The sequence below is a fragment of the Drosophila elegans genome, unplaced genomic scaffold (assembly GCF_018152505.1).
Source record: "Drosophila elegans isolate 14027-0461.03 unplaced genomic scaffold, ASM1815250v1 contig_208, whole genome shotgun sequence".
Taxonomy (NCBI): domain Eukaryota; kingdom Metazoa; phylum Arthropoda; class Insecta; order Diptera; family Drosophilidae; genus Drosophila; species Drosophila elegans.
Window position 1 is genome coordinate 2,017,536 of NW_024545578.1, and position 25,237 is coordinate 2,042,772.

General features: G+C 35.4%; 3 protein-coding genes and 1 long non-coding RNA gene across 4 annotated transcripts; all 4 read right to left on the reverse strand.

Annotated features, from left to right (window-relative positions):
- Positions 1 to 2,439: 2,439 nt before the first annotated feature.
- Positions 2,440 to 3,150, reverse strand: LOC108146408. Its single transcript, XM_017272410.2, has 2 exons — positions 2,837 to 3,150; positions 2,440 to 2,777 (listed from the first exon to the last, which is right to left on the reverse strand). The coding sequence occupies exons 1-2, from the start codon at positions 2,888 to 2,890 to the stop codon at positions 2,481 to 2,483; spliced, it is 351 nt and encodes a 116-aa protein (XP_017127899.1). The 5' UTR covers positions 2,891 to 3,150; the 3' UTR covers positions 2,440 to 2,480.
- Positions 3,151 to 3,243: 93 nt separating this feature from the next.
- LOC108146407 lies at positions 3,244 to 14,788 on the reverse strand. The gene is made up of 5 exons (XM_017272408.2): positions 14,236 to 14,788; positions 4,934 to 5,236; positions 4,087 to 4,253; positions 3,833 to 3,955; positions 3,244 to 3,769 (listed from the first exon to the last, which is right to left on the reverse strand). Exons 2-5 carry the CDS (start codon positions 4,995 to 4,997, stop codon positions 3,701 to 3,703), a joined length of 423 nt encoding a protein of 140 aa, XP_017127897.1. The 5' UTR covers positions 4,998 to 5,236; positions 14,236 to 14,788; the 3' UTR covers positions 3,244 to 3,700.
- A 7,767-nt stretch (positions 14,789 to 22,555) lies between these two features.
- On the reverse strand, positions 22,556 to 24,613 carry LOC121467094. The gene is made up of 2 exons (XR_005977216.1): positions 23,897 to 24,613; positions 22,556 to 22,663 (listed from the first exon to the last, which is right to left on the reverse strand). It is a non-coding gene; the product is annotated as an uncharacterized LOC121467094 (long non-coding RNA).
- A 452-nt stretch (positions 24,614 to 25,065) lies between these two features.
- LOC108145602 lies at positions 25,066 to 25,191 on the reverse strand. Its single transcript, XM_017271136.1, has one exon. It carries the CDS (start codon positions 25,189 to 25,191, stop codon positions 25,066 to 25,068), a length of 126 nt encoding a protein of 41 aa, XP_017126625.1.
- Positions 25,192 to 25,237: the final 46 nt, after the last annotated feature.

Below are 25,237 nucleotides of genomic sequence, written 5' to 3' on the forward strand. Positions count from 1 at the left end.
CCTCGGCCGACTTCTCTGCTCGGACTTTTGCTAGATGCGGACCAGTCTTGGCCAACTTGGCGCTTCTTCGCCGTGTTTTGTTTGCTTGGCCAACACTCTCACAAGAAGCCAGACTCAGAGCCAGAGACACACGCCGCTCTCCCAGTTACAATTTCGTTTTCAACACTTTCTTCACAATTTCCCCTAAACGGCAGCAGCAGTCACCAAAAAACTGCAAAGTCAATGTCTCCATCTCGGCTTTATCTTTGGTGTCCCTCTCTTTTATTTTTTTTTAGTTTTTGGGCTTCCTGTATCGGTCGCCTTTATTACGAATTGTCGTGTGATGGCTCAGAGCATGAAAACGATTTGTGAACGTGACAAGACGCACAACTGACGTCACAAAATTTGTGGTACTTGGGCTATAGTGCCCTCATATGCATTGCTCTTTTATTAAATCTTTGAGTCAAACAGATATTTTCCATGTCTCAAGGGGTTTAATTTTGAAAATTAATAATCAGAGGGTGAAAAATCGGAAACAATCAATTTGCTTAGCTTTAATTTTGATCATAAATTACAAATCTTAACCAGAAAAATTTAACAATAACAATAGAAACAACCACTATTTACATTATAATTTAAATTACATTAAAATCTAAACAAAACAACACATGCATTTTTCAATGGATCAAAAAATTTTTACAAAAAGGTAATCGAAAGCCAATCCAAAAATATTTTAGACCTGTTAACCATGTTTTTGAAATTATATAATTTGATTCTTATAGAAACCTTACTTACATTCACAATGTATATAAATTTATATATTTGCTCCTTAAGAAAATAATATATCTTATGAAAATTAAATATTTAAATTCAAATATTTGAAATCCATCAAAGGCTTTAGTAAGATATTTTTAAATAAGGCCAAGATTAATTAACGAACTCAGTACTTAAAACCCAAAAAATCCATTCGGCTAATGAGAGAAAAGGCGTTCGTCTGCAACTATTACGTTCTGCTGCATTTACTCCATCAAAAAGTGAATTGCACTTTTTGGTAATCAACTAATTGGTAAAACAAAATAATTTAACAATTTCCCCAAAAGAGCAATGCGAGGCCTTGAGATATAAATGGGTTTAGTTGGCTTTCTCATTCGTGTTTTTCGCCTGCATGGTAAACCGATGCCAAACATTTTTGCCGGCTACCTTTTACAAGCCATCCGTCGCTTTAAGCCGCTTTAAGCGTTTCGTGATTGGATTGTCTTGACCCATTTCCCCACTACGCAGTTTCTCTCTCTCTCACACAAATTCCCTCTCTCTGTCTTTTACGCACCTTTACCCATTCACATTCCCTGAAGATCATCTGTCTCAGCAAATTTGCATGATAATGTCGCATGCGCTGGGTTAAAGTTCTAAGTATATTGATAACCCTTTCATTTCAAATCGATTTTGTTTTGATTTGTGGCCAATAAATGTCAGAGTTCCGTAAGGAAGTTACAGTTAACCAGAAGAACATTCTCTTTGATAATAGCTCCCCAAAAATGCATAAATGTCAGATCTGATAAACAGGTGGGCATTTTATGATCTTACACTTTATTGGCATTACATGAAATGAAGTTGCCACATATCGCTTACATAAACAATGCAGGTTCATTGCTCCTAAGGGCCTGCAATCCAGGTGTAATCCAAAGGTTTGTCCAAATCATTACATAATGCTGGCCAACTGGAACTAGCGATTGTCTGTGAAAACCGTTAAGTACACCCAACATGAGTTCAGTTTCAGGTTCAGGTTCAGCTGTAGGTTGAGCTCTGGGTTCAGGTTTTCCGGCTCGTTTGGCTGCTCTATGACAGTGTCAACGGAACTCCATAAAGGCCTTGTTTAGATATATACCCCCCAAAATAACCATATCACAGAGTTCCATTCAAAAAGCCGTCGTAATCCTAACGGTTTTGACACCTTTTATGGTTTTTTGTTTTGAGTCTTAAGTTCTGGAATATCAATATTGTTTTGGTCACATTTACATTTTAATGTGGGACTCATAATTCTCAGATATCCCTTTATTCTTTCAGAGCAATAAGCTATCTAAAACTATTCAATTACATGATTTCCCTTTTATAGGCTAATTTTTGTGACTAAGCAAATTCATTGAGGCATAGCATTTCACACCATTAGGCTATCTTAATTGCCCTTTGTAATTTACGAAACAGTTTTTAGGGAGTGAACAATATATAACAACACCTAGGTAACATTTGAAATGAAATGAAATTAAAAGAAATTAAAAATATTTGTAAGCATGATATTCAATGTTGGATAAATCATTCAAATTTGTTAGTTATAGGACCTTTTTATGAAGCATTTAACATAAATCTCTAGTGTGTTCCTCTTAGCTGGCATCAATAAATTTAGAAATATCTCTTTAGGAATTCTTTTATATCAAAATAAATATATTTTATTTGTAGTGGCAGAACAACTTAACAAACAAAAAACACTTATAATAAGTTATAGTTTACTTTTTTCCCAAATTTGTTCCATAAACATTCGCATAGTATCTCTGCCAGTTGGCATTGCTCAAGGAGGCGTAGGGATTGTAATAGTTGGTGTTGTAGTAGGTGGGATACAGATACTGTCCGATCACATATGGCCAAATGCGAATCTGGTTATTGCCATAGGGACTCGGTGTCGTATACGTGCTGTAGTAGTAAGGATACGGCGTGGTCTGGTAGTAATAGTTGTTCAAACTCGAGAATGTCGGACTGGGCGAGTTGTAAGGATTATACGGGGTGTAGTATTGAGCAGATCCAAGCTGTAAGAAATATAAAAATATATTACTGTTCAATACATTTTATATGTCCTTTGACTTACCTTTAAAAGGACTGCAATGAGGAGAAGAGCTAAACAGCATAATTTATGTGACATATTGATGGAGATTCGTTTCCAAACTGACAAATCTGAACTCGGGCATTTGCAATTTATAAAATTGTGACAGTGGAGGCGACAATTTTACGCCCCGCTGACGGATGCCAATTTTCGTAATTAAATACACTTTTTGTGCCTCCAACACTTAGTGGAACATTCGTCATTGAACTTGACTCATCCGAGTAACGTTCGGTGCCAGCAACCAATAATCTAGGGGGTTGTTTACCCATAAGTTTATAGATGTTTCGGCGGATTCCCGTGACGTTTGCAACAAGAACAAAATAAACAGCAAACGATATCAAATTACCGAAAATTGTGAAATTATTTTGTTTATCCAATTAATTAGACAACCATTAGGGTATAGCAATTTGATTTTGTTTTATTTCGGTTTAAGATTGCTTACAAATACGAAGTTTATTTGCAAATTATACAATAATGTGGCGGACCCATCCGAGGTTGTTCCGGATATTTGAGATGGAAATTTATAAAATGGTTTTGAAATTGGAATGGAATTGGAAATGGAACTGGGGACCATCTCTATATACATTATATACACAACACGACTCCTCTCGCACGACTCAATCAATTAGACTACAATACAAAAGTACAAAACGAAACTCAACAAAATCGTTCAACAAGGCGCTTAAATTAGTTTATCTCATTTGCATGGAATTTTTACAGATTTTCACACAGTTTTATGTTTTGTTTTTCAGTTACAATTACTCAGCGTTTTTCATACGGCGTTTAATTTAATTAGTTTGTTTGTTTTCTTTTGGAAAGACAATAAATATTTAATTAATTGCAAATCGTTTAGTAATCCTCGTCGTCTTCATCTGGCGGATCTGTGGCATAGGTCAGTTCGTTCAGGTAGAACCATTTCTAGCGGAAAGATGACCAATTAATATATTATATTTGTTTATAAGAAGTAAGTGATAAACTTACAGGTGACTCTGTGCAGTTGAAGTTGTAGTCCCAATCACAGATTCTGTACTCCTGGTTAAAGCTCGTTTCGTTGGCGCACAAATGTGGAATCCGATTGCCCTCCTCATCGCACATGTGAAAGATCTGTGGGATTGAAAAGATATACTTGAAATATGGTATACTTTCAGGCACTTGGAAAAACCTCAATCAAAGCTTGGCTTGAGCTTTATGCGCTCTATAATTTTCCCCGACTTTTGATTTCTGCTCTCTCTCACCTGGCAATTGTACTCCATGTCGGCATAGAAGCCCACAGAACGCCTCTTGCAATCGAATGAGAATGTTATGTTATCTAAATTCGTCCATTCCTTCGTCTTGTGATTTTGAAATACTGGACTGGCTGGCTCTTGGCCTTGAACCGCAATGGCGGCCAGCAAGATGGGACCTTAAAATGGAGAAAAGATATTGTGATTAGTGTAATAAAACATCAAGATTTGTAGATTTTAAAACATTTTCAAATCAATACTCGAAGAATCAGAAAAGTCTAATATTATACAATCATTTCAATTGTTATTAGAACACAGACAAATGTTTAAATTTGTAATGTACAATAAGTACTTGACGTTGTAGACCGACCAATAAAGATTATATTTGAAAATTGTATTTCTGCTTTGAACATTTATAATTATTAAATATTGTTCATATTTTGATGAGTAAAGCTAAAATGAAGTTTTTATAATTTTTTGTACATTTTTAAATATGTAGTGCAATTTTGAACCCATATTTAAGCTCATTAGCCAATGAGTACCTGTCTTTTTAAGCCAATAAGTACCCTTTTGGCCAACTATTTTGCACCTGCAATTCCACCAGTTGGCCAGGTGTGTTGCCTTTTTCGCGGCTTCCTCCTCCGCCCACATTGACCATGGCCAATTTCTTAAGTTATTTGGCTCACGCATGGCCCAAACACTGTGACTCGGCCAAAATCCGATATAAAGCTCGATACGAGTCGGTTAACCGACTGACTTAATCGACGCACTTAGCATTTAATTTGTGTCGCTGTCTTCGTCTTCGTCTCTGTCTCGACTTGAAGTTGAAATTGAAGTGTTTATTGAGGTCACTACTCACCTAGTAAAACGCCGGAAAGCCATAAAATTCTATAACTGTAAACCATTTTTGTGGCGTTGGACATTTTGGCGTGAATTTTGTTTTGAATTTTTTTCCTTGTCCGCTTCACTGCTGTCCGCTCCGTTTTGATATCACACGCTGAAAAATCCAAATCACGATCGTCTCGCTCGCTCGCTCTCTCTCTCTCTGTCGTACACACACTCTCGCCTTCTCGCTCGCACTTTTGGCTTTTTGCTACGCGTCCATTTAGCTGGCTCTGTTTTCAATTAGGAAGCGTGTCTTCGGTTTATGGCCGGCACATGGCTAAAACGGGGAACGGGCAAGAAAAAAAAAGAAAACAGCATCAGTCGGGATGGAAATGAACTACAAATGTCAAATTAAGGTGTTGGGTATTATTCAAAAGGGTAAAATAATAACAATAATATTTTAAAATTATATGTTCAAAGGTTATGTTATAAAAGTGTTATTTTAATAGATTAAATTGTTTTGTTTGAGAAAAAATACTCATACGACATGTAGAACCAATAATTTATGTATGTACATTAGGGAGCACAAAAATAAAATACTATTTGTTCACCGCATTATGAATTTATCGAAATAAACCAAGTCAATTAGGGAAGAAAGAGCAATGTTGTTAAATTGATCTAATAAAATCGTAATAATCAGCTGGTAATAAAATCATGGAAACATAATGCCAAAGATGCCGATATGTTTTCCTTCCTTCGTGAACAGGTTAGTGTGGGCTTTCGACTCATTACAACACAGACAGACAGACGAGGCTTAGACGCAATTTACATGCCAAACCCACGCAGCCAAGATTTTGGTTTGACTCATCATCACCATAACCATCACCATCGTCATAGTCAGCCGGATGTTTGATCTCGGCTAATTGATTTTCTTCGACATTTGGCAGACACGAGCTGAAAACCACTCTGAAATCAGTAGTAACCCACACCTTGTCTGGGCCAACAGGATATACTGACAATCAGTGACCCACTTTGCTGTCATTCAAAATTCTTTTCTTTGCCTTAAACGAAATTGAAAACATATTTATTGCATAATACCTGTATCTCACATCAATCATACGTTGTCAATTAACAGAGGGCATTTGAAATGCTTTAAACGCCATTAAAAGACAATCAGTAAATGGCAGATCCAATCAGCGAAAAGAATTTATTTATGCAAAAACACGTTTGCTGATTTTTCTGGCGAATTCAATTTTTGGTTTTAAATGATTTACTTTTGGAATTTTTATTGCTGAATGTTGATTGTTTCTTGTTCCAGCAGCGAGTGAGTGAAAGAAGGCCGTCTACGACCTTGTAGGCTCAATTAAATTGTCAACCCGTCTGGATTTGTCGATTCCCTTGTTGGTTAATCTTAAGCTTAAGTCTTTCACTTTGGGACCCCGGTAAATCCTTGACATTTTATCGCAATTTATGGCCGCTGGATGCGTAGAAAGGCCACGAAAGACAACGAAAGACCAGACCCCAGACGAAATAATCGTAAATTGTTTTTATCTCGGCCTCCCTCGCAACTAATTTTCAGCGCCAGGAAAATGAATGATATGCAAATTTTTTATTTAACTCGAGTCCGTGATGAAGTGAAGGCAGTCTTAAGACGACGTAAAAGGTCATCAGTGCCAGGCAAAAAAGCAAAAAGTAAAAAGCCATCTTCACGCAAAACTGGTAAAAATATCATGTATTGCATGGAAGGAACGGGGTTTTCCGGGGGGACGAGGATGAGGGTCTCTGAACAAAGAGGCGCCTCCAAGATGACACAGCAGCCATCCAGCTGTCCCGAACTCTGTCCATTTGGTCAGCTTGTCTTTCACCGTTTTTCAATGACCATGATGGCATGGCGCCTGTGACAATTGGTCAAGCCAGCTCAAAACTCTCCTCAAAATTCCCCATAAATCGCCGCTCAAAAACCCCTCTCGAAACTCTGTCGACTGTTTCCGCAAAGTGGGCTCAAACATATATATTTTTTGAGTCGTTGTCGGCATTTCTGGCTAATTTAATATTTCTTTAAGTGTAGTAGGGCAAGGCCTAATTATTAAGTATTTATTAGTTTTATGAAAGTAAACCTTCTATATTATTATTATTATATTATTATTATTATTATAATATTATAATAAAAATAAAAAGCTTTTGAAAATAGATATTAGTTGTATTTTTTTTAATACCTTTAACATTATTTTTATGATATTGCTTATACTCCTTAAATGTATTAAGAAAAGGCCGTCGATTTTAATAATTTTAAATTTAGGTAAGCACTCTACCATTATTATTTTTCTTATTCTTATCTTATTCAATAGAAACATATATTTTAACAATTTTTTCAAAGTTTCGCTTGTAAAATACTTGGCAATTTTTAATTAATTAACTGAGCTTATTTTTCGCTTTCTTAGAAATATTACCAAGGGCATTTAAGCTTCGATGCTGACTGGTTAAAAGAAGATGCTTCTCTCTATCTCTATCCCCCCAATATTCATGGCATCCTCACTTCTGACATTTTCTGACAAGCGTGAGAAGCGTCTGCCATGGCTATAGAGTAAAGACTTAAGGCTTTAAACTATAGATGCCAAGACTCTAAGCTCTAGAGACCCCATCTGGCATGGTCCATCAATTGGCTGTGGCTGCTTTAACTCTGCGGACGAACAAATTCTGCTGGCCAAACAAATGCCTGAGCTGCAACTTGCAAGTACAAGCGACTTTGGGCCATCTGCATGCCATGAGCATGTGCGGCATTAATTTTGAAAACACATTTTGAAAGTCTCATTTTACATTTTATGTTCGGGCATTTGTGCCCGTTTGGGTTTTCGGTGGGGTTTCGTTGATTGGGGTTTGCGGCTAATTCGGAAGTTTGACGGCGTTGCTTTGCGAAACATCGCACTAATTTGTTAATTTCTGACGCGTAACCAACGGCGCAATGTTTTATGGCCTTTTGGCTCTGTAAATTTATGCAAAATTTTCAAATTAAATTTATTTCTTGATGAAACAACGAAAATAAGAAAAGAAAGTAGTGGCCTTGACTTGAATTATTTTAGTTCGATCGGGCAACAGCATCTATTTTTAATTTAATATGAAAAAAATGTAATTTAAAATAAATAAATTTTAAAAGTATAATGAAGACAAGACAACTATTTCCTTTACTCAAAATATTTATCGACATTTTGTTTAATAACTTTTTTTAAATGTTAGATGGGAAACAATTTACTTCAAAAACCAAATAAATTTTTCTACTTTAAATTTAAACATGAAATAGTTACAAATAAATAAAAAAAAAAAATATGACAAATTAATAGCTTTCATGGTTCAAGCGTTTCTAGATATAGGAATAAGAAACTAATCCTGTCCTGATAGGAAAATTATATTTATTAATGTTTATTAAAAAATGATTTGCCAAACAAAAAAAAACTTAACAAGATAGAGGAGGTAATTTAAAACTGATTTGCTCTAGCATGTGCAACAAAGTAAAATGAAACGACGAGAAAAGTAAAAAGGAAAAGCTGAGAAAATTATTTTTCGTACAAAGTATGTGTGTGCAGCAGCGGAAGCGTCGCTAATTGGCGGAACTGCCGCTCAGCAGCAGCAACAATGGCTGGAAAAATATAAAAAGCGGCAGAAATATGTTGAAACCCGGCGATGACGACACCTGAGATGGCTTATTGCCACCGCCCCACCGGATCGGATCTCGAGTCTCGAATCTCAAGTCTCGAGTCACAAATCTCGGATAGATGGCTAACACTTGCATAACCGGGCGGCAAACATGGCCTAATCATCTCATCCGACTCCCAAGTAGCGGTTAGCCGAATTGATTAGGCCGACAGCGTTGACACTTCAAACTTGGACTTTTTGTCTCGGAAAAGCAAAGTGAAATGGCGAAAAAAGAAATGACAACAAATAAATGGACGCCGTTTAATTGAGCGGCGGTGGAAATGAGAAACCCGCTTTACCGGCATAAACCCCCTCCAGGAATCCCCTCCCAATTTCCAGACAACGACGATTATTGGCCTTGAAAATTCGGTACGCAGAAATGCGCTTAATGCGAAAAATCAATATCGCTAAAAACACAAACATACACACATATCAACCAACAGCAAATCAACAAGAAAAAAACTGAAAAAGTTGATCGCTCAGCTCAGTAAAACCGGCTCACACTCGGACTTGTACTAAAACGAAGCTATCAAAGCAAATTTAAAACGATAAAGCTACACCAAAGCCCACAAATTTAACATAAATAGTAAAAAACTAAATTTAAGCAAATTATAGACACCAACGAAGTCTCTGACGCGTTTGGCGGTGACATTAACAAAAAACAAATGTGAAAATATTAAAATACAAATACAATATATTCACAGAAAATCAAATCAAAATTTTGAAGATTCCTACAAAAGTTTGAAACAATCCTAAAACAGCTACATAAGGGCATAGGTCCTTAAATCAAATATTTATTAAATTAAATCAATTTTTGACAATTATTTCGCAAAGCTATTCACTATAAAAATCACTTATGAAATATATTTAAAAGTATTAAAACAAATATTTTCGGACTTCATAAATTTGAAAATTAAAATACTTATTTAATTTACATATACAATTCCACAAACATTAATTTTCAAAGTAATAATCCTTAAATATAAATCGATTTCTGGCAACAAATGATTGTTATCCAGATGTGTTATAATTAATTGTTTCTTAGTTCTAATCAAAATTAAATTAAATTACTTATAATGCCTAAAACATAGAGTAAACTTCAATAAATCATTATTATTTGACCACACAATTAGTAATAAGCCCAATTTTTAAAGCTGATACAGAGTGGCACCATTAATGATGCGATTATTTTCCTACACAAAACATATAACATTTTAATCCAATTGATATCTGTCCGACATCATAATTAAGTTAAGCAATAAAAAGCTTGGCAGCTTAAAACCATATTTGAATGGTTTATTTTTCGATTCACTGCAACCAAAATAGTTTAAGGAAACTGTTCGATCCAAACGATAAATAATGAATTTATAGATCTATAAAGGGGAAAATACTGCTTGACAAGGAGAGGAAATTCATTTTCAATGCTCAAGTTTAAAGAAAGTTTAGAGACAACTCGTTTGACAGCGAAAAAATATAAGCCAATTAATTATGGCATCTTAATTTCTTGTTTATATAACCATATTTCAATGGAGATTGGTTACTTGTAGAAAAAAAAGTACCAATTTAATGAAAAATATAATAATGGATGGGTCAGGTTTTTTACATTGCAAACAGTAGCTTGAAAAGAACATTGATTTATGAATTAATCCAAAAAACCTTCCTTGGCAGCACAGCAATCAATGAATACATTTTTACAATAATACCCTATTGTTAACCCAAAAAATATGCGTTCAGGAAATGGAGGTGGGGAACTGGAAAACGGCCTTAAAAGGTCGCACGAAACTAATAATTAATTAAAATTCTATTAAATGCGGTAAGATACCGCCAAGAAGCACTGATTGATCACACAATGCCAATTCAGTGATTTAAATGCCATCAGCAGCTGCCACAAAAGAAAAGACCGATGATCGGCTACCGATTGGACATATGTTCGTTTGTCCAGCAAGTATAGTATACCTTTTTCGATCCCAAGACTATGATGTCCATCTATCCGTCATTAACATATCGGCATTTGTGCTTTGGCAGAAATAACAATCGTTACAAGGGCAAAACAGACATCATCACCGGTGCTGATGATGCCGATGAAATATTTCAGTTTTCTGGGCAGATATCTATCCATCGCTGAATATAAGCAGATATTTTTAGATTCGCCACGGTAACATCTCATTGAAGTTGCCCTTCCTCACACTCCAATGATCTGACAACCCTCGACAAGCCAAAGATCGCAACTCATCCAATTTGTAGTGCTTTTGAAGTTGCGGATTAGGCCTGCATCCCAAAAGAAACAAATCAAAAATCACAAAAATCATCGGACATTGATGTGTTGCCACGGAAACCAAATATTCGCAAAAGCTACAGCTACAGCATTTTTATTTATATGTATTTGTTTCGCAATCTTGAATTAAAACTTAAGTCTTAAACTTGTCGGACTTGTTGGCTAGCTAGCTTTTCTACCACAAAAAGGTGTGATATTGAGATCAACATTTGTTTTTAAGTCTTCTTAAAGCTTTATGTTGGTAAAATCGTTTTTAAAATAGTCACTAACTAGTTATTCAATGACGAAAGGACATAAAGAAAAAACTATATATGTTTATGGTCTTACGAAATCGGAAGTACTTCCAAAAGCTATAATAAAGAACCATTTTGTTTTATTGAAAACAAATTGTCGTTTAAAGCCAGCTTGTATTTCACATATATATCTGTCAAATACACCCAATATATTTTTATATATGTCGTATAACAAGTTTCAATGCTCGGCAAATTATAGCACAAAATTTATGATCACACATTCTAAAATCTTTCCGCGAGACAACCATTAAAGCACTCTGACGCAAACGGTAAATCCATAATTTAAATGAATTAGTTAACATAAATTGAATAATTTATTCGTTCGATTATATATAACATTGTCGTCTGCCAAAATATGAATGTCTGTTCTCAAATCAACTTCACTTGTGGCATTTGCTCGCGATTGGTCGAATCGATTCTGGTTTAATTTCTCAATTGCGAATGTAATTCCAACCGGTTGCAAGCGAAACCCTTTTGGTCGAGTTCAAGGCTCGCCACGTGTCGTATACGTGATGTGCCGGCATGGCACTTGAGCAAATCCAAATCCACACACGTTGCAGTTAACACTTTTCACACAATTAAACAGCAGTCAGCACTCAACCATTCAGCCAGCGGGCAACATTAACTAACTAACTTGTAATGTGGCAGCAATAAATTTTATGTAAATCGCCGCATTTTTTTGTTTAGTTTAAGTCTTATTGCAGTCACACAAGAAAACGGTACGGAGCTAAACAATGCAAATAAATTACGGCTGCGGGTACGGATACTTTGTTAGCTGATGTGCAATTGAACGCAGAGATGCACATACATATATATATTCGCAAAAAAAGGTAAACAAAAAAAACACAACCGCCATCGCAAACACAGAAACTTAACAAAAAACGCTAAGATTTTCCAAGAATGCACTGCATAGCTGCACTTCAAAATATATTTTTAGCTAACTCATAAATGGTTTTATTACATTTAAATTTTAAAACTTTTTTTTGGAATTTAGGTATACCTAAAAAAATATTGCTTAGCAATTAATAAAAAAAAATTAAAATATTTTAATTTTTAGATATTCGCAAAAAAAGTAAACAACAAAAAACAAAACCCACATCGCACAAACTGAAAAAAGCTAATATTTTCCATAGCTGCACTTCAAAATACATATTTTGGTTATTCTTATTTAAAAATTAAATTTGTGATGTAAGTATAAAATGTATTTAATGCCTTACAAAAATTAGAAATACTAAAACTACATTTTTCAGATTTTCGAATACAAGAAGAAGCAAGAATATACAAATTATGCAATGTTTTGACTTAAATAAAATAAAAATGAAACAATTGAAATTTCGTATTTATTCTGAGTGTAAAACAAGCGGGTGGCTGCTGTGACTCTCAATCTCAATCTCTATCCACTCTCAGCTGCTGTGCCTGTTGCATTTTACCTGCACCAACAACAATCGCAAACAACAAGTTATTTTTGTCCAAGTCATCGATTGCATGGCAGCTTTTGGCTTCGTCTTGGGTATAAGCAGAAAAAAGCAAGTGACTCCATTGGATTGTTTTTATATACAATTTACCGAAGAATTTATACATTCCAAGACCTATCGCATGGGGTTTTAGGGATCAAAGTAAAACCAACCGCAAAATAACAAAACGAAAACTGAAACTGAAACCAGCTGTACGAAAGAGAACATGCTAATTGAAAAAAATGCTCTAAAATTATAAAAAAATGGAACTTTGCATAAAATTAATACTAATAAGTGTTATCGAATAAACACGTTTATTTTAGCCATAAGGTCAAACTATCAAGACTCCCAAAATGGTTTAATAAAGTCTACTAAAATATTGGTTAGAATGCCAAATTAGCCTTAAAATACTTAAAATATGTTCTAGCATGCTAATAAGTTTTGATGCTGGTAAAAGTACCCTATTTGGTTGTAAAATAGTTTATTTCATTTATTCTTGTTTCTCTTGCTAGAAGTAAAAATAAAATTTTTGAAAATCATTTTTGTTTTCCAGCTGGAGAATTAAATCAACACTTTTTAAGATTAATATCAAATTCACAATATGTTTACCATATACATATATATTATATCAATCACAAATGTTTTGACAGCAAGGAGAATGTGTTGTACGATTTAACTAAAATTAATGTCAGCGTTAATTTATGAACATTTTTAATTTTTGCTTATAACATGTTTTAATGAATAAAACAAAACTATTCATAAATGTGTTTCGATTTATGCTGTTTTTAACACATATTAATAGAAATCCTAATTTTAGTGTTTTGTCAAACCGTTAGAAGTGGGCAAAAAATAAAAAAAAACTACCAAAATATTAATTTTCATATATGTCTTCTTACTGTTGAGGCGGTATTCTTTCCAAAATGATTAAAACAGATTCGCAGAACTATTTTTATAAAAAACATTTTTTTTCTTTTATATTTACTATCTCACTTTAATATGTATGTGAAAAAATGTTGTTTAAATGTAATAAAAATAATATATTTTTTTATATTTTCATCACCTGTACTTTTTAGATTAATATTTACTTAGCTATCTCATTTAAACATTTATTTTGCTATTACTTTTTATATATTCTTTGGCCACGAAGGAGTAAAATATCACAGGCGAACAAAATTATAAAATTAAAAAAAAAATACGCAGAATGTTACTTTTAATGTCATATTTAGTTGCCTACCATGTAAGCTGAGGTCGGCTGACAGGTGGCCCCCTGCTGGGCAACTTGTTTACTTGTTCTTTTGCATATTCATGGGGCTCATGTGATGGCTACTCGCCAGCATCATTGTTTTTTTGTTTTTGTAATGGCAAAGTTTAAGATATTAGCCCGCAAGCTACACAATAACCACTCGAACACCTCTTAATGATTGGCGCTTACGCAAATTGCTCCGATTTGTGACAGATTTTCGTGATTTTGGTAGGCATTGAATTATGCTAATGGCGCCGATAGCGATACATCATTATATGCGTGGCCCGCATGTCGTTATGTAAGTTTGAATTTGGAGCACACACACACTCATATACTATATTGTATAAGAGTTTTGCAGGTTGCAGTTTGACTAGGGCCTACCTTGATTTTAGAGGCTGCACTGAGGCTGGATATATCCGAAATCCAAATGAAATCCAAGAAATCCCAAGTCACTGAGGCACTGCAAACGACTTTCTTGCCAAATCTCTCGAGGCTGGCGCTTAATTATTTTTCAAAACGCATTTGCATAAGATTTTCTCGCTGGGCATATACATATAAATACTATATAAATTTTGCGTTGATTTTTGATGTAATAAACACTGGGAAAACTATTGCTATTACGATGGCGGATTGCTATGGCTATTTCACCAGCCAACAAAATATATATTATATATATATATATAAATATAGCTCTTTCTTCACACGCACACACACAGAAAATCGCGGCACGGCTTGAATCGAATCGCGTATCCGTCGGATGCAAAGATACAAAGCCAAATTTGAAGTTAAAAGACAAAGCAACAACCGTTCGCTCGAGCGCCCGCTGAACGAATAAAACGGCCCAAAGACTTGGCCCAAACACTTGACTTGCTCCGCAAAAAATACAAAACACAAAATACAAAAAGCCAAGTCAAAACAAAGTCAAACAAAGTCAATCAAAAGTAAAAACAAAAACAGGCGCGAAATGAAAAGTGTTTCGCTGGGATTGTCTTTACTTGTTTGCCGTGTCTTTTTGGCCAAATGCATTTGTGTTGGCCTCGTTAGCTTACAGTGTCTAGGGTTTTATTTTTAATTTTTTTTCTGGCCTGAAGACGTGAAAACGTTTGCAAAGTCAGCGCTCAACTGGTTCGCAGGCCGCCGCTCAAATTGGTTTTATACGCGGATCGGTTCGGATTGAATCGCTCTCGAACAGAGTGTTTTCGTATCTCAGAGATGCATTCGCAATGGCCAAAAGAGATGGTCATTGAGGTAGGTTTACTTGGTAGGTTCACCCGAGCGCAGACTCCGCCAGGTGTGGTGTGATTTGAAGATTCGTTGATTTGGTGGTGCCAACTGGTTCCATTTTTTCTGAGATTGATATTCTCCAGGTTCGAATTCAAACTCTTCAAAGAGAAGTTCATGGCTAGACAAATGTGCGAATAATAATTAGCCAGTTCTATCTGCCTACTGATTGACGCACTCAGTTACTAGTCCGGCATGGAGCTCTCTTTTTATCACCTCTCCAAATACTCTTCCTAAAAGTATTGGTATTTAAACAAGGGACCGAAAACAATCATAATTTTTGTTTTTACAAAGTAAAATATTGTCCATTTCAATTTGATAATGTTTCTTTGACTTTTATCGATTTTGCTCAAAAATATATATCATTTTTGCCTTTAATTAAATTTATGATAAGATAATAATTACTTCATAATCGAATAAATATAAATAATGATTATTTTGAGAGCGATATTGTTATTTTATTGTTGTTAAAACAAAAAATTGAGAGCTGTAAATTAGAAGAAAATAATATAAGAAATTGGCTATTAAACAAATCGTTATTCATGTCAGGAAAGCAGTTTTTCAAGATTAATATAATATGCTTTTAATGAATTTTTGTTTATTTATTTTTAATTAAATGCAAATAAGAATAAGCTTTGACCAAAAAAACATTAAAATTGATTTAATCCATAGAGATTTCCTAAAAAGACTATTCCTTAAATAAAAAATTAAAAGACATTTTCGGCCTTCTTCAAAAACAACCTTAAATAGGATGATTGTTCTCCAGATGGTTTGATTTTAATGGATATTAAATATCATAAAATAAACAGATTTTGATTGCAGACTTGTACGTGGTGAAATTAAGTGTATTCTTAGTCTCGATTTGGCCACCTAAGCTGTCCTTCCTTTCTCGTTTTTAATTAAAATAAAATAAAGGCGAGCAATGGCCACAACCCCAAAATGTATAGTATTAGATTAGCATGAGAACAACTTTTAGTTTTATATTCTTTTCTCTTTTTTTTGGTAATTTTGTTGTTTTTTTTTTTTTTTTGTTAATTTTTGGTATTGTGATTTTTGGAAATCTTCTGTGTGAGCATTTCTGCTTAATTTGGATTTTTGTGGTTTTGTTATTGGTATGCCGCCAACTCCGCGTCAAGTTCATCAAACACGTCTGATTAGGAGCCCGCCCGCTTGAAGAGGTAACTGGTTAGGTTACCAGCCCCTGATTTTTAGACTCTGGGGGTTTTTGGCCGAGTCAGAGAGTCAGTCGTCTGGTCATTTGAATGCCAAAGGCATCGCACGCTGCTCTTTTCACATTTGCCGTTGGCTTTTGGCTTTAAAAAGCTATTTATGATGAGCGAACACCGAACTTATGACCGGCGGATCCAGTGTGGATCCGATCCACAACCGACACGGAATCGGAATCGGAATCGGACACCGACCCACCACCGGCCGTTTGATGCGAAAATCTCTGGGCTTAAATGTCAAACTAATTTAGGCAAGACACTCCATTAAAACTGGATTAATTAAAGGCGCACAACGGCAGCTATTGATTGTGATCACAGCTTGTGAATACATCTCCCCCAGATCGACACAAAGCGAAGGCTTTCAAGAGCCAAAATCACCAACTGGATGACTGATTGATTAGCTAATTAAATGACTTATTGAGCACCCACTTGATGGTCTATCAGGTTAATATATATACTGCTTAGCTGATAGAGCAGAATTAATGTGACAGGATTGGCAAGTCTGGGATTTTTATAGTGGCTCAAGGACTTAGTTTCATTTATATCTTCAGGTTTCGTTGATTTTCCGAATCTCAGCTAAATATAAGTTTATTTAGTACAGTGAGTAAAAAATGCCTGTATTTAAGCCATGCGGCTTTGTATGCTCATGTGTGAGTCACACGCTAAGAACTTTTTAAATGGTCCAGCTTTGTGATGTTTTAAAAATATACTTTACAGAAAATCAACATCTTATAGCAGGCTTATTCTGCCGGAACAAAGAGAAACTGTGTGGTCGTCAGACTAACTAACTGAGTGACCGAATACCTAAGAGATCGAATGATAGACCAGGTGATTGATTAGCTCATTGGCGCCCAGCGTTTGTCATTCGCTTGGCGTCGGTTGGTTGGCTACCAAGTTTTCTCGACTGTCTGGTAATTAGCAAACTTTGCTTGTATAATTATTTCAAATATTTTAATTAACAAGTGCCAACTAGATGGGGCGTATGCGCAATGCCGTATCACTTAGTCAATTAGCGTCGAGTGCTCCACAAGTTGGCTCATTTCCAATATATATAGCCCGATCGAAAAGGAAAGGAAAGGTGTTGACCTTGTCGCCACAGGCCAACACGCACCAAGACCAAAAACCAAAAACCAAAAGACACAATATCTGGTTTGCCTTCTCACCGAGAAAACAAAAGATAATGCAAATATGCCTGCTGCAGACTCAGACCCTTCAGAAGATCAGAAGCCGGTCTTAAAACTCCAAAAAAAGTGAAAGTTAAGCCATGTTTAAGTCGTCCCTAAATCATTTCAAGTTCAAGGTTGCCTTTGGTCACTGGTATTTGAACATTTTTACCTTCCAAATGGATAATACCCACAGATGTGGCCAATATAAATATATATATATATACTTGCGCTAATTTCTTGACATTTACCGCTTTCATTCAAGGGGTATTTTGTTGTTTTGTCACACACTTGATCACCCAAAAATGATGTCCATAATTACGCTGATGTTAATCGATTTTTAAGATGTACAATGTATGTGTACCCCAACACACAGTTTGCTCTCCTTTGTGATGCGGATTATACAACAAATATTTAACACCTTGCAGACAATGGAAGTTGGGTTTTTATCGCCGTTGGATTACTTGACTGACTCGCATTTGAATTGCTTTTCAAATCCACTCAGTAAATTAAATCGTGTAGATTCCAATTTCGACGGGTAATAACCCGTCCAATGTTGAAAGTCAATAAAATATCAAGTTTTAATTTATTTTTTATATATACACACTATACATATGTGTGTTTTTTTATTCACCTTTATTGTTGTTGTTTTGTTGCCAAGCAGCCGAAAAGTTTGCATTCAAAGCACTCTAACACTAACTGCATGTTATTATCTAGAGCATGAAATCCAACTGACCGCCTCACTGGCAATCGCCTTCTCGGCTCAACTGGACTGAACACTGAACTGGACAAGTGGCTGGTGGCCGAGAGATTGTTAGCATAACAGAATTTACTTCTACTGGACAACAATTCACTCAAGACGGCTTTTGAGTGCCCTGTGATCGGCTAAAGCGGATTATCTTCTTTAGGGACTTTATCGCTGAGCTGAGCTAAGATCTTTAACAAATCAGTTCAGGTTAATTGAAGAAAACGGTTCTATTCATGAAAGTTTTTATCGGTTTGGTTTTCAATTTACAGTGGTAAAATCACTACGCTGTGCTAATATTTTTAATAAATTAGTTCAGGATAAACAACAAGTTATTATAAGTAATGTTTTCAATTTACAAAGCAAATATGTATATATTTTACTCACAATTAAAAATAAATTTATTATATTTCTTAATTTAAAAAAAAATGAATTTAATGCTAAATATTTACTTGTTTTTTTTAAAAAACTTCTTAAATTATATTGGGAGACTAACCTAATTTTGAAGATCTTAAATCATTACATTCGTTTAGAATGGTGAGTTCGAGATACTATTCCCTTCTCAATGCTATACTTGTTATTACCAACCTTAATCGTGACAACATTTTTTAGTGACCAAAAAATCGGTGAACTTAATCATTTTTTGCTAAATGAACGCCCATTGACCGCCATTCCACCCACAATCGGTTGAGCTCCTTCCCTTTCTCCCAAAAACTCGCCCAAATAAATGTGTCCACACTTGCCCAATCAGGCTCGTTTCCGCAACTAATCTGTCTGCAGAGTATTACAATTTGCCTAAACAGCATCTAACCACAAACAGCAAAAAAAAAAACAACAAGCTGCAGCAGCCAATGAAGTCAATTACCCAATTCCCCCCATTTTCTCAGGTACCTTGGCTGATGGCAAACAATTGCTGTCGCTGCTGCTCAAAGTTGAAGTTGAATTGGCACTGACTGTTGACTGTTGTCTGCAACTGAGTCCGCCTTTTTGGCTACTGCGCGCCACTCAAATTCCAATTCAGACTAATTTTCTTGAGTTCGAGAAGAGCACATAGTATATACTCGTATGTGTTCATTGGACGGGCAAACGGAGTGGCGAATTTGGCCATTTCAAGCAAAAATCGTGAAAAATGTTACACTTCAGCAGGTCTCAGCTATTTTCAAGGAAATTAAATTGTATATGTTTGAGAAAAATGCTATTAGCATTACTGTTTAGATTGCGAAATTCTACTTGGCTAAGCAAAATTTGACTTTTTCTATTTCAATTAATTTGTAGGAAATTGGTTATTGAAACTAAAACAACAGCATACTTGCCAAAAATAAAAGCAAATAAAAATATATTATTTAACAAATTATAGGAAATGCCATTTCATATTTTATCAGCTCTAAATTGCTTAACATGAAATAAATGTTGTTGTTTATATATTGCCTTTATTACAAAAAAGGCTTTTTACTAACTAAAGCTAACTTAAATATACACAAAACACCGTTTTTGATTTATTAATTATTTGCTTAAAGTTTATTTTATTCAATTATTTTATTTATTTAATATCTAAACAAAATTTGTAAATTTAAGGATATCTTAAGTTTATTTTAAACTCAATTTAATAATCTATGTTGTCTTTGACAATTTATTTTACCTTTTCTTGAGTGTCTTAAGCCTAAAACAGATTGAACAACAACAAAAATGTTGTAATTAATTCTGTTTTATAATTTTTTAGTTTGGAACAAAAATAATCAATTTTAATATAATCAATATGCAAATTGTTTAAGCACATTTTGGTTAACAATTGTGGCCATCACTGGCGGCGGCTCTCGTGCAGACGAACTCCCAGGGGAAGGGGGATGGGGAGTGGTGAGCGATTGGGAGACAGTCGTCGGGCGGTCGCGTTCGTTTCTTAAGTCATTCGTTTTGCCTGACACTAAACTGTTGCACTAAAGTGTTGAGTTTGCTGGGTTGCTCGTTTGCTGGTTTGCTGGCTGCTCTGGCTTGTTTGTTGTTGTTTGGCGCTTGTCGATTATACAGCCAAGTTTGTTTTGGGCTTTATATATATTTTTTTATTTTATTTATATTTTTGTTTTTTGTTCGATTTTGCTTGGTTGTTTTTTCTACATTTGCCATGTAGTTGGGTCAGGTTGCAGATTCGAAAGTGGGTCAATTTATTACTGCAATGAATTGGTAACGCTGTTGATGCTATTTGGTTGCTGCTGGCAGGGTTTTTGCTTAAATTTAATTAACTGCAATCATTTGTTTGGCTGTCTGCTGGCCACGGTGGGCGTGCCACTCAATTAGCTCCGACAAATTTAAACACATTCCGTGAAAGAAGCAGAAGCTGGCGAGGATGGAGAAGGTCATCCATCGGCCAATGGACCAGGAATAGCCATCAGCTGGATGAGACTTAAACGTTAACCCATGTACTCGGGCTAGACACCCGGGCCCATGATGATGAGCCTCACATTGCACATTGCATAAGCCGCTTGAGCAGCCGCCGGCAGCAGCTGGATAATAGTATGATCACACTCAAAACTATTTCCCATATTTTATAATAGATTTCATTATATTGAATGGCTAGAACATACAAAATTTTCCTAGCATTTTAAAGCTAGGAAAATTTGTTATGTTTTGTTTGTGTTCTTTCAAAAATAATTTCAAATTGTATCACTAGTTAACCCCCAATAACACCGTTTCTGAATCAATATAATTTTCTTTCAGTGCATAGACAAATAGCAAAATGGTAGACTGCAGGCCATAAATACGGCACGGCAGAGTGCTCAAGTGCCATGTACAAGCCATTAGGGAAGACATGAACGATGCTGGCGCTGCAATCTGTTTTCCTTTGCTTAATGTCTTCGATTTCAACTCGGATTTTATGTGTGAGAAATCCACAGAAACGGTAGACTGTCTGTCTCAAACGCATTTTCGGTCATTCCGAGCGTGTTTTATGTGCAGGCTGCGCAGATAAACCAAGGTAACAGAAGCCAATTGCCTTTGTGGGAGTTAACTCAAGATTCCGGTTGGAGAACGATCCATCTTACCATTGACTCACCATTCGATTTGGCCAAGAAGAAGAGTCGTTGGCAAAAACCTAATGAAAGAGTTAGAGGAGAAGTAACAAGTGTGCATAACAACCATAAAATCTACCTGAAAAAGAGGTGGTTTGAATTTAAGTTTTGACCAAACTAAGAAGATTTTCTTTTAAATAATCTTTCTTTTTTAAGCTAATGTAGCTTTTCACAAAAATGTTATTCACAATATTTAAAATCGCATATATTTATCTAAAAGTAAAATCTTCTTAAAACAATTTTTAAAAATATATCAAAACTAATTTTAGTGTCTACAGTAAAAATTACAGAAATTTGAAATACATACTACATGTAGATAAAGAAAACTGTAATTTTACATTTTACTTTTAAAAGCAGTAGAATTACTGATCGTGAGATATTGCCATCAGTAAAAGCTCTGCAACCAAGCTTTTTAAAGCAGTGCAACCGTTATAAACTGTTTTGAAATTAAACCTAAAAAAAAGTATAACAAAAAAAGCTTTATTTATTTTTTAAAGCAGTATCAAATCGAATAACTTATCTGCCGTTTATTGAATAATAGGTTTTGACTTTTGTCGTAACTCGCAACTTATATACTAGGTCAAAATTTTAATATTAATCATATTTTATATAAGTTCCTTAGATTCCGCAAAAAGTTTTCCGTGAGGGGATACTTTCGGCGTTCAGATTTAGAATTCTCAAGACGATGCGTCTAACTTTTTCTTAGAATTATATATCCCAAAAATGTATTCCTTAAGGATTTCTCTGCATCCACCTCTTAGAATTTTTATGACGACGTATTTTACTTTCCTTTTTTTATATAAAATAACTTTAAATTCCATTTTATTGTTTACTCCCTTACAAACTATCTAACAATAATATTGCATTTATACTATGTTATTACTAAAATAGTAATTTTATGTTTATTAATTAAATAAATTATTAAAATATTAAATTTAACTTCCCAGCTATTATACATCAAAAACGTTACCAAGAAAATATGTGATTTTTTCCGAATTCCACCTCCTAGAATTTTCAACTTATCTTCGCATTTATGTATTGGAAAACTACCAGCTGTTTTGGCAAGTGGCGCCTTCGATTGCGATAATCAGTTGAAACTCGATCCGCTTTGTGTGGCCCAGCAACACCCGAGAATACAATAAAATCAACAAAGCCAAAGTCGCCAACTCGACTCGCTATAATCGCTCAATGAGTCCCCCCATCAAAACGCATACTCATCAAAAATCAGAGAAACGCCTTTTTTTATTCAGATATACATTTATAATTTATTAACCAATAAATCCAAGCAGCCGAAAATAAGCAATCCGGAGGGTAATTCCAAAATTAAACCAGCTAGATGGGAGGAAAAAGGTGCAAATCATTAATTGGGGTTGCTGGTGAACATGCTTATCAGGCGGTCGTCTTCTCCTCCTATTTCCTAACCGTAATTGATGCCGTTTTTGATGCTTTTTCGCCTTGGTACACCTAACCTCTTATAGGCTATGTCTGATCGGTTTTCGAATGCACAGACAAAGCCTAGTAGAGGCTAGATTTATAAGGAAATTCTTGAGTTAGAACAGTAAGTATTGTTCATCTGGCTGGTTGGTAAAAGTCTGCTTTCATTTACTTTTTATTTCTTCCGAAATTGCCGACTATATAACAAAAAAAAAACCAAAGTAGTTGCGCCGCTTTCTTTGCATTGCTTGGAATCTGGATTTTTCGTTTGCCGTCTTAATTTATTAACTTGTTGCCGCCGTTTCGCATTTCGTGTTTTGCGTACAGTTCATGTTTGATCTGTGTTGGCTCGTTTTGGTATTTTTTTCTTTAATATAAAACTGCCACGTCTCTTTCACTCGCGACTTTCACTTTTGGGGCTCGTCAAGAGCCAAATTAATTGCAAGCCAGTCGAAAAGTTTATCAGCAAGCGAATCGTCGAGCGCCCAAATGGAACGACAGCCGCCTCGCAACTGATTGCGAGCTCTATTTTTTTTGTTAGAGAGCACGCCCTCGGCCAACAACAACATGCATGATTTTATGCATTTAAAGTTCAAGTTCAAAGCGGCGAGAACGCGAATGCGAATTAGAATTCATCGCTCGCCAAAAGAGCGAAGAATTGGAGGCGAAGATTTGAGAGCAGAGAATTGTGAGCGAAGCACAAAGAGCAAAGCGAGTGGCCAAGTGCACGTACACCTCAAAACAGAAGAGATCGCTATCTACACGGAGACAACAAAGTGGGTATTTAGTTTCAATAAAAATATCACCTTAAGTTAAGGACAGATTTAGTGCATTCACTGTAAAATAAAATTGGATTTTTTACGATGAGAAATTAGGAAATATTAAAGTATTAAAAAGACTATTTATAAAAAGATTTGAAAACCCTATTTGATTTACCCTACACAAAACTATTATCTTTTGTTTTCCTTAGCCTCAAGAACTTTGTCTGGATTATCTTTTGAAAAACATAATCTTGTTATCTTTTAGTGCAATATTAATTTAGGTTAAGACTTTAAAAAGCACTTTAAACTAATCTGTTAAAGTGACTAAGCATGTTTGAGATAAGTAAGTTTCGTTTTCCAATCAAATTACATTTTTCAGTGTAGTGCTTTCTATTTTCGACCGGCCTTTCGCTCTCCGATTCTTACTCTCCGCAACTCTGAATAGACCAAACTAGCGCTAGTTTCTCTTCTCTTTTTGTTGTGTTTGTAGTTTTGGGGGGCAAAAAGTAATCCATGTCAGTAGAACACTTTCGATTTTCTTTTTTTCTCGCTTTTTGCTGGCGCGTCGCGTTCTTGATTTTTTTTCTTTTTGTATGTTTTTTTTGCGCTGGTTGTTTGATACTATTTTTGATCGTTTTGATGTGGAATTTATTTGTGTTTTAATTTCCCAACTTTCACTTTGCAGTCAGAATTTTATTGTGAATTTCACGAGAACTTTTGTTTTTGAGTTTTTTTTTTTGTAAAGGTCCTGGTGTTTTTTTTCTTTGCGGCTACCATCGATCTCGACACTTGCACAGTTTTGGTTTTAATAAACCCGAGTACGAAGTGATTTTATGCTTTTATACTCTCGGCAGCGACGTCGGCAGCGCAGTTGGCGTCATTGGCGGCCATTGCGTGAGTTTGTTGGTGTGCGTGCGTTTATATATATATATACTATACATCTACATATATATGTGCGATCGCTTCATTTTATTATTTTGTTTGACTTTTTTATATGCGAGAAAAGTACGAAAAGTAAAGCGAACGGAACGAACGGCGGCGGAATGAACATTTTGCATCGCCCGATCGCCGTTTATATATTCGCCTGGTCCGGCCCTCTGCCGACGTCGCACCAACACACACCTACTGGTAAATTCGCGAATATGAGTTACTTTGAGTTTTTGTAGCATCATTCTTTTTCTGTTTCTGTATCTTCGCCTCTTTTTGGGCACCACTTATATGTGGACGCTTTTGGCGACCCACTCACACACACACGCGCGAGCTTTGGAGCTCTTCCTGCAGACTGCACCGCCCACTCCCTCCTTTTCACCCCAAACACACACACGCAAATCTCCTCCTTTTACAGTGGAGGTCAAGATCATAGCAATATAACTTCCGTTCACTGAATTTAAATTGATTTTTTATAAAAATCGTTTTTAGTTCTATGTAATTTCCAGAGTTTCTTTCGGCTAATAATTAATTATCCTAGAATATAGTGTTCTGAATAAAAGGAGAAACCTTGAGAATTAGCAAACTTTCCTAATAATCTATAAGAATCTTTTACCTATAATGCATTGCTAGAATTTTGGCCACTGTTGTAAGCCGCCAGACGCGTCGCTGCCGCTGTCTCTTTCTCTTCAGGCCGAGTTTTTGCCGTTGGGTGTTGTCTGCCTTGTTGTTTCGCATATTTTGCGGCTTGCATTTTTTCTTAGCTACTTTCCTCTCTCCGAGG